The following is a 9605-nucleotide window of genomic DNA, read 5'->3' on the forward strand; positions in this document are numbered from 1 at the left end:
GCGCGGGGCCGCGGGCCGCGGGCGCGGACTCCTGGCGCTGACCTTCTGTCTGCTGGCCGCTCGAGGTAAGGGGCGCGGGAGGCGGCGGGGCGCGCCGGGCTGTGCGGTGCCTGTCCCGAGGGCGTGCGGGGCCCGGTGTCCCACGCCCGCGATCCTCGAGCGGGGGCTGAGGCTGCGCCCGGGCGGGTTGGGGTCCGCAGGGGGCTGTGCCCTGGGCGCGCAGGGTCCCGAGCAGCGCGAGTGCGTGTGCGCGCGTGTGCGCGCGTGTGTGCGCGTGGAGGGGCCCCGCGCGCGTCCGAGCCCGCAGAACCCCCACGGTCGCGCCGCGGCATCGGCGCTGGTGACTGCGGCGCCGGCCCGCGCGTGTCCCGCTTCTGTCTGCGGCCGGCGCGCGCCGGACTGTGACTCTCCTGCTGAGCTAACATTTGGCCTTGGCTTCTGGGGAGTGTCCTTGCCCAAAGTGGGGGGACGGCGACGCATTCGGGGTTGACCGAGGAAGGTGTCGACGAAACAACATTCAACTTTGCCCAGTGGGTGTGGCCCCTGGGACCAGTTGGGGCTGGAGCGGTGGCGGTGCTGAAGCCCCCGAAGCTGTGGCCCCAGGGGGGCGCGGGGTGGGGGACAGGAACCAGTTGCTTTCGTGGCGCGTCCGACACTTGCGCTCTGGGTGGGACGCATGTCACTCGCGCCCTAAGCGTGGATGGGGTCAGCCTGGTCTCCCCGGGCTCGCACCGGGGTGGCGGAGTTGTCCACGCTAGGGGAGGCTGGCGAGCGGGGATCCTGCCTCCGCTGCAGCCGGGACTCCGGGTCCCGAGTGCGTTTAGGGGGCCCAGAGAGGCTGGGGGAGGGGACGGCTGCCGCTTTGTTCGCCCGGTTCTCGCGTCCCCGGCGCCGCAGGGTGGGAGGGCGAGGATGTGTCCGGGGCCAGTTGGGGAGGGACTTGGCGGTGGGGGTGGGAAGGGGGGATTCTGCTCCAGCTGCTGCGGCCTTACAGAGACTCAGCCCGGCCACGTGGGAGGGAGGCGGGAGGCGGGACCGAGCCTCTGCTGGGCGGCCCCAGGCCCATCTCCAGCAGAGGCGGGTGGGAAAGTATGGGGCGCCGGGGTGGGGGGAACCCCTTCTCTCTGCAGTGGCGCTCCCCTCTCCTGCTGGGACTGCGGAGTTGTCAGGTGAAAGGGAGGAAGAAGTGTCAGGAGGCATCTGTCCTCCCGGAGCCCAGGGGATTAAGGAATAATACACACACACACACACACACACACACACACACACACACACACTTTGGTTCTTCAAGAGCTTCTGCAGCGCAGTGTCACCCAGCACAGCAGGACCAGGGCTGGGCCCCTCACAGGCCCAGCAGGACACTGGGGTCCTCTGGCCTCTGCTGGTCCTCACTGCACAAGGAAGCAGACCCCCGTGAGCAGCTGGCTGCCGCAGCTCCCCCGCTTGCCCTGGCCCCTCCTGCGAAGGGGCAGAGCTCAGCAGGCACAGGGAGCCCCCGCAGAGGTCTGCCTGGCCACCCTGACTTCCATTCCTTCATTCCTTCATTCACTACACAGCTTTTATAGGCCAGGGAGTGCTAGCCGCCTGGAGTTCAGTAAATAGGAGGTAGAGTGGACCCTGGCAGGAAGTTTCAAGGCTGCAGGGTGGGTGGGGAGTTGGGGGCAACTTCCAGGTACCCTGCAGAACCGAGGTCCCTGAGCCAGCCAGGGAAATCAGAAAGACTTCTGAAGAAAGCAAAGATAATATGGGGTGGGCGGGAGGGAGGGGAGACAATGTGGAGGGAAGGCAGCCCCTGGAAGAACACTGTGGATGGGGAATGCTTCCCAGCGGACAGGCTGTGTGAACACAGGTGGTTCAGCTTCCACCCACTGACTGCATGGAGCTAAATCTGGCTGGAGCTTGGAGCACAAGGCCAGGGAGTTTGGTGGATGGACCGGGGCTGGATGGGCCAGGGGTCATGGAGCAGTGGGAGGAGAAGCTGAGGAGGGTGGCGAGGCCCAGCTCAGGAAGGCCAGTGTCACCCCAGCAGTGGTGGAGCAAGATCTGAGCAGGGTGGAAGCCCAGCACTTAGAAGTCAGTGAGGGTTGCCATGAAGGGAGGCCAGTGGCAGCTGGCTGTGGGGTAGCCAGAGCAGCCACACCCTAGACATGTCATTGCAGTGCAGGCCGTGGGACACGAGGACAGGCTACATGTATATGAGGGAAGGTGGGGGAAGGAAAAATGATCGATGTGGTCAAGGGTCAGGGATCAGGAACTTCAGAGACTTTTGTAAGAATGGGCTCCTGTCTGAAGGCAGCGGCCGGAAGCTGGGCTTTTACACAGATGTAGGAAATGGGGTTCCCCTTCCACCCAAGTCAAGACACAGAGGTCCGTAGTGGAGGCTCCAAGGTCAGGGATGCTTTCTCCTGACCAGGTTACTGTCCTTCCCTTACACCTCTCTCTCAGCCCAAAAGCCCCTTGCAGGCAGCTGAGGTGGGCCCTTGGATCCATCTCAGAGGTTCAGAGCCAGGTCGGCTGCTGGCAGTGTCTCTGAATACTGATTCTTCTCTGGCGGTCATCTGAACTTTCACTGATCCTGTGTGTATTTTTGTGGCCCTGTTAAGCAATACTTGGGGTCAACTAGCATTTCCTCTTTTTTCCCATAGTAGTGTCTTATTCCAGTTAAGAGATCTCACAATAACAGCATCACGGAATGTCAGCACTGAAATTTAGAAATAATTTTAGCAGGAGCCCATTTTACAGATAAGACCGAGTGACCTTCCAGAGTTCCACAGTTTATGAACTGAGTTCAGTGGGGGGTGGAACCCATCTCCAAGCTCTTGGACACTGCCCTCCAAGGCTGTGTGACACAGCCGTGTTTCCCTTCCCTGGGGGAATAGGCACACACACCCAAGTTGCCTTCTCTGAACTTCTTGAGAAGTTACCAGCTGTAGGCCTGCCCCCCTCAGTCCTCTCTCGGGCCCTGAAATCCTCCCTCCACCACTCACCCACCTCGTCTGATCCCCTCCAGCATCTGAGGCACAGCAGCCAGGCTTGACAGGGAATCCCAGATGTGGAACAGATGCCTTTTTGAGGCGGTCCTGGCAGCTCTCAGCTCCCAGGACTTAGAGGAGTAAGAGTGGCTCTGAGGGAGAGGACCCCAGCCTGGGCGGAGTGGGGACCAGAGTCAATGTCCTGGGCCCAGCTTGTTGTCTTCCAGGCTGGTGATGTCCCCAGCTCCTGCTGACTCAGTGCTGGGGCTGAGGTGTCAACCCAGGAGAAAAGTGTTTCTAATCCCGTGGGCCATGCCGCAGGGGACAGGCAGTGTGCTGAGCTCCTCCCTGTCACCTCCATGTAGTGCAGTTGCTTTCAGGGTGGCTTTGCTGTTCTGTGTGCATTTTAAGTATTTTGTAGGTGCCTGGTAGGTGCCACGAAGCATGCTGGACAGCTTCTATATGTATCCCATCACCCTTACCTCTGAAGGATGTTACTGTTACCTTTTTTTTTTTAATGTATTTGGTGCATACATTAAAATACATTAATGGGGGGCTGGTGAGATGGCTCAGTGGTCTAAAGCACCTACTTGGAACAAGCTAAGCTAAGCAAAGGGACTGCAGTTCAATCCCCCAGCACCACATGCCAGCCACCCCGCCCCCTGGTGGGCTGAGCTGGCCACACACACACACACACACACACACACACACACAAATAAATAAATGTTTAAAAAAAATACATTAATGGTGTGTATCCTGTGTAGGGTCTCAATACACAGCTTGGACTCATAGTGATCCTCCTGCTTTCAGCCTCCACAACGCTGGGATTATAGGCGTGGGCCACCATGCTCGGACTCAGTAGTTGGCTCAGCATGCCAGGGGTGGGGCTGGTGCAGCATATGGTGCTGGGGATCAAACCCCAGTCCCTGAGTTTGTACTGTTACCTTTGTTTTTTCTTGTTTTATTTTTAAGGATTTTTTTTTTTCTTTCTTTCTTTTTTTTTTTTTTTTTTTTTTTTTTTTTTTTTTTTTTTTTTTTCCTGCCTTAAGGGCAGGTCTGGTGCAGCACGTGGTACTGGGGATGGAACTGCAGTCCCTTCCCCCTGACTGATTTTGCTAAAGAAGGCACTTTAGGGGCTGGGGAGATGGCTCAGTAGAATAAGTGCTTCTCTGGCAAGCACAAGGGCCTGAGTTCAATCCCCAGTTCTGCAAAAAAAAAAAAAAAAAAAAAAAAAGGTACTTTATTTATTTATTTATTTATTTTGCAGAACCAGGGATTGAACTCAGGCCCTTGTACTTGCTAGGGAAGTGCTTATTCCACTGAGCCATCTCCCCAGCCCCTTGTTTTATTTTTTGAGGCAGGGTCTTTCTATGAAGTTCTGGCTGCCCTTAAGCTCACTTCATAACCCAGGCTGGCCTCAGACTCATAGCCATCTTCCTTCCTCAGCCTCCTGAGTGTGCTGGAATTACATGTGTGTGCTACCATGCCTGGCCTTCCTTGTTAAATTTTATTTTGAGCCAGAATCTTTTTTTTTTTTTTTTTTTTCAGAACCAGGGATTGATCTTAGGCCCTTGTGCTTGCCAGGGAAGCGCTTATTCCACTGAGCCATCTCCCCGGCCCCCAGAATCTCTTAAATTGCCCAGGCTGGACTTGAAGTCAAGATCTTCCTGCCTCAGTATCCCAAGGAGGATTATAGACATACATGCCCTGCCCAGCTTGTCTTGTCTTTTTTAGTGTCTTTGGATGTCCACCCATCTCTTCAAAGAATATTTATTGAGCCAGGCAGTGTCCTAGGCACTAAGCATTTTTTTTTTTTTTGGCAGAACTGGGGATTGAACCCAGGCCCTTGCGCTTGCCAGGCAAGCACTTATTCTACTGAGCCATCTCCCCAGCCCAGCACTAAGCATTTAGAAAGCTGACTAGGTTATAATCTCAAGTTTGGTGCCCAGCTGTGAAGAAAAAGGAGTTAGAACTGGTGATCTAGATCCACCACCACCCCACCACCCCCCCGCCAGACCAGAAGCAGTGTGCGCTCTGTAGGAGTCTCCAGAGCACGAGGTGCAGTCAGAGAACTGGAAGTAGTTGGCTGTGGCCTCCGGGAACAGGAGCAGGAGGTAAGTGGGTTAAGCTGCCACTGTCACCTTGAGATTGTTGTTGTAGAGGAGGGGGCTGAGTCCCTTCCGGTGTCCCAAGAGACAAGCCCAGATCCCTTATGGCCACAGGTGGGAGGCCCTTGGTGTGTGGTCAGGGAGGTGGCCGAGGCTTTGGGGGACACTGATTTGCTACCCATGGGGAAGGAGAGATGCTGATGGCGCAGAGAATGGGCCTGGAAGTTGAGAAGTGACAAAGCCCTGAGGTCAGTGGCAAGTTCTAGGCCTCATGGAAGGGTCTTGACCTTGTTGCCTCTGGTGCCCAGCGTGGGTCCCTTTCCTGAGAGATCAAGGGAGGCTGGGTCGCACTGGAGGCTCCTGAACAGCAAAAGGCATGGAGCTGGCCCGGGGCTTGCAGTGAATCTCCTTTCTGCTGGGGTTCTCATTCGCCTTTTGAGATGGAGTTCTTTCTGGAAGTAGGTAAAATCTGTTCAAAAAGAAGATAGAGAAGGGCCTGGGTTCCCAGGAGCAGAAACGCTGAGTCTTTGGCAGGGCCTGATTGAAAAGATGGGAGGGGGAGGAGTAGTGGGGGAGGGAGAGGTAAGCCCCCAGGCAGAAAGCTGGAGACCTGCTGCGGTGCCCCAGTCCGAAAGGAGGCTACAGATGTTTTCAGGGAACATTTGGGGTCCAGCGCACTGGAAGTAGCAGAGAGGACCCACCACTCAGAGCCTCACCTTCCTTATGTGTGTGAGACGTGGTCTCTATGCAACCCAGGCTGGCAGCAAACTGGCGGTCATCCTCCTGCCGCAGCCTTTCCAGTGCCACGATGACAGGCTTGTGCCACCACGTCCAGCTCCCAGGGCATCATTTTTGCGAAAAGATTTGGTGGTGGAGGAGCCACAATTTTTTTTTTTTTTTCTTTGTAGATCCAGTAATTGAACTCAGGCCCTTGCGCTTGCCAGGGAAGCACTTATTCTACTGAGCCATCTCCCCAGCCTGGAAGCACAATTTATATAAAAACATACGTGGGCTGGAGAGATGGCTCAGTGGTCTAAAGCACCTACTTAGAACAAGCTTGGCAAAGCATCAGGGACCGTGGTTCAATCCCCCAGCACCACATGCCAGCCAGTCCCGCCCCCTGGTGGGCTGAGCTGGCCACACACACACACCTCTCTCTCTCTCTCTCTCTCTCTCTCTCTCTCTGTCTCTCAAAAAAAATAAAATAAAATAAAAAATAAAAACATACGTGGCTGTGTGGTGGAGCAGAATATGTGCTAGAGGTTTAAAAATGAAAACAGTCCAGGTAGTGAGCCTCAGACATAGGTTCTCCTGTGTGGCTGGGGGAATTTCCATAAGAATTTTGGAGAAATCTGGAGAGTCCTCTCTCTCAGGTTGAGGAAACGGTGGAGGGGAGGCCAGGAGCTTATCACAGTCGTGCAGCGATGACTGGGCCTGGAATTCGGGCCTCTGGCTCCAGCCCCAGCCTTTGCCTCACCAGCGCTTGCTGTCCACCCAGACAAGAGAAGAAGGGGAAAGGGCCCTCCTAGGGGCACTCGATGCCAGACTTAGGAAATCCCCAACTCTGTCTCCTAGAGATGAGAACCTGCTTTCTGGTCCTCGGTTTCCCTATCTGCACAATGGGGGGTCCCTGGGCTTTAAAGACATTTCCACTAAAGTGGTCCATCTTGGGCCCCCGGCACAGCCCTATGCTCTAGGAAGGGACCTCTGAGGTTCTCGCTACATCCCCACCCCTGTCGGATTCCCTGTTCCCGCCTGCCGGGCTCCAGGCTCCTCCAAGGTGGCTTAGCCAGACATCTGCTGATGCATGAATATTCAGGAAGGGCTCGGCTCCCCCGCCAGCCCTGTCCCCTCTGGCCGCAGTCCTGCCCGCCACAGCCCGGGTTGCTGACAGCCCCAGCAGCTGCTTGGGCCCCAACTGTTCGCAGTGTTTGTTCAGCGCGGCAGGGGATTTTCCAAGCCCCGGATGGCCTGCTGGGGGGGGGGGGCTGCCCGAGGGCCTGCGCGGATTCTGGATTCCACTCGTGTGGGCTTTTTCTCCTGCAACCCAAACCCTGTGCTGGTACCGACAGGGCTTTTGGCAGCTGCCTCCGAGCCCTGTCTGAATGGATGAGTGGGGCCTGCGGATGGGGGGCTGGGTGTCAGCATTTGCACCCCCTTATGGAGAACTCCCAGTCCTATGGCAGGGTCCCTTAGGCTCTGCTGGATCCGCGAGAGCCCAGGAGTATCAGCTTTGTTTTATGCCTGTGGAAGGAGCCGGGAGGCGAGCCTGGGTCGGCTATCGAGGTCACACGTGCCTCTCCAGGCAGCAGTAGGAGTGCGGATTTGGTTTCCCCAGTTAAGAGTGGAAACTAGGCACGGTAGGAGCTGCCTGGTCCCCTCTGCACCCACCAGTCCTGCCCCCAGGCCAGTGGCGCCTGGAGGTGTCTGGTCCTGTCTGTCTACCCTTCTGTCCTCCTGGTGTCAGAGCCCTGGCGTCTGTCCTGGTCGCCCTATCGCAGCCAGCTGGGCCTTCTCTTCTTTCTACCCTGTTCTTCTTTAGAGGTTGTGGAGAGAGCCTGGGACAGACAGGACCCTGCGTGCACTTGTGTGTGCGTGCGCGTGTGTGTGCCTGTGCGGGTGGGGGTACACATGCAGGAACTGGGGACAGTGGCAGAGACAGAGGTGCGTGTGTTCAGGGAAGCAGAATTGTGTCTGCCACTGTGTGCATCTACTTTGTTTTATGTTTACTCAGGGATACAGTAATAGAGTATCAGATGTTTTGGTAAACTGAGGCCCAGAAATTAGAGTCCTTCCCAAGGCCACACATCTAGACTGTGACAGAGCTGACTACAGATTCCCCCCCCCCCAGTCCTGCTTTGTCACCGTTTGGCTGCGTCAGTCTGGGCCTGCCTGGGGGCACATGTGAGGATGGGGCCCCGCCTCCAGAGGGTGAAGGGACCTTGGGCCCTTAAGCTCCCAGGAGATGGGGGGGGGGTGCACGTGCACACACACACAAGAGAGAGAGAGAGAGAGAGAGAGAGAGAGAGAGAGAGAGAGAGAGAGAGCACGCGTGCATGCATGCACGTGCAGCAGGCTAACTTTCCCTGACACCAGGGAGGAAAACCAGGCACTTCTCTAAGAACAATGGTGACCAGGCCCTGCTGACCTGTTGACTAACATAACAAATGTTGCCTTTGTGGTCTTACCTGGGCTGTCAATGGCAGTCCCTTCCTCCACTGCTCCCTTCCTTGTCCTCTAGTGGCAAGGCTCTGTTGGGTCTTCTGACGCCTGGGGACAAGGACGAGCCCGGTTGGTCAGGAGACCCAGGTCCTGAGGCCAGCCTCTACGTGACCCTGTGGACAGTAGCTTCAGGAAGGAACACAGCTTTTCCAGCTACAAGAGCAGAAGAGACCCGGGCTGCCAGGGCTCAGCCCCCGCAGCCTGGTATAGCTGTGGGAGCTGCCTCCAGGATTGCTCTGAATAGGTAGACTCAGGACTGAACCAGGCTTGGTTGCAATCCCAGCACTCAGGAGGCTGAGTCAGGGAGATCCCCACAAGTTCAAGGCCAGCCTGGGCTACAAAGTGAACCTGAGCTGCTTTGTGATTCTGCGTCTCAAAATCCAAAGAGCAAGGACACAAAGGAGGGAGATACTGAGATAGCGAGTCCCACACATGCAGTTTCCTACTCATAATATATTTTTATTTTATTTGTATTTTTTGGTAATACGGGGGTGGAACCCAGGGTGTCATGCGTGCTAAGCTAGCGCTCTACCTCTGAGCTACAATCCTATCCCTCATAATGCATTTTATTTTGAATGTTCCCTGGCTAGAGCTCTTTTCTAGTGTGTGGCATATTTTGTGTAGTTTTGGTTGGATGATAAGGGCCAATGTGACCTGTTAGGTTCCAGGGACGGGAACAACACAATGGAGCCCCTGTCCCGTGCCAGGTAGTGCCACATTCGTCTCACTCCTCATCTCATTTGATGCTTACCACAGCCCCGTCTGGAAGGAATTAGGCTTTTGGAAATCAACCCCTGGAGTGGCTGAGACAGCAATTGAGACCGGGCATGTGGTGGCGTGCATCTATAATCCCAGTGCTTGGGAGGCTGAAAACAGGTGGATCGCTACTGTCTGTGTAGGGGCACCCTGTAGACCCTGTACTAAATACATAAAATCAAGATAGAAGTTTAAAAAAAAAAAAAAAAAAGATAGCCGTCAGTACTACGGGGCTGCGGAGACAGTTCAGCAGTCTAAGTGCCTGCTTAGGCAAGCGCAAGGACCCAGTTCTATTTCTGGTCATGCTGGCCCCGCCCAGGTACATGGAGCAGGCCACGAGACCGGGCTTGGTGGCGCAGGCCTGTAATCCCAGCGCAGGGGAGGCTAGAAAAGGAGGATCACTAGGAGTCAGAGCTGTGTAGTGAGACACTGTACCAAATACATTTTTTAAAAAAAGTCAGTACTACAAAATACACCATATACAAGACAATGCTTTTATTTGTGTGTGTGTGTGTGTGTGTGTGTGTGTGTGTGTGTGTGTGTGTGT

General features: G+C 55.6%; 1 protein-coding gene across 1 annotated transcript in view; it reads left to right on the forward strand.

Moving 5' to 3' along the window:
• Window positions 1–9605, forward strand: part of Igdcc4 (immunoglobulin superfamily DCC subclass member 4) — a 38073-nt gene that overhangs the window by 3128 nt on the left and 25340 nt on the right. Inside the window, exon 2 of the mRNA XM_004628930.3 lies at window positions 7–65. Coding sequence (XP_004628987.2) covers window positions 7–65 — 59 coding nt within the window. The remainder of the gene's footprint in view (window positions 1–6; window positions 66–9605) is intronic.

Source organism: Octodon degus, unplaced genomic scaffold, assembly GCF_000260255.1.
Source record: "Octodon degus isolate 3935 unplaced genomic scaffold, OctDeg1.0 scaffold00026, whole genome shotgun sequence".
Lineage (NCBI taxonomy): Eukaryota > Metazoa > Chordata > Mammalia > Rodentia > Octodontidae > Octodon > Octodon degus.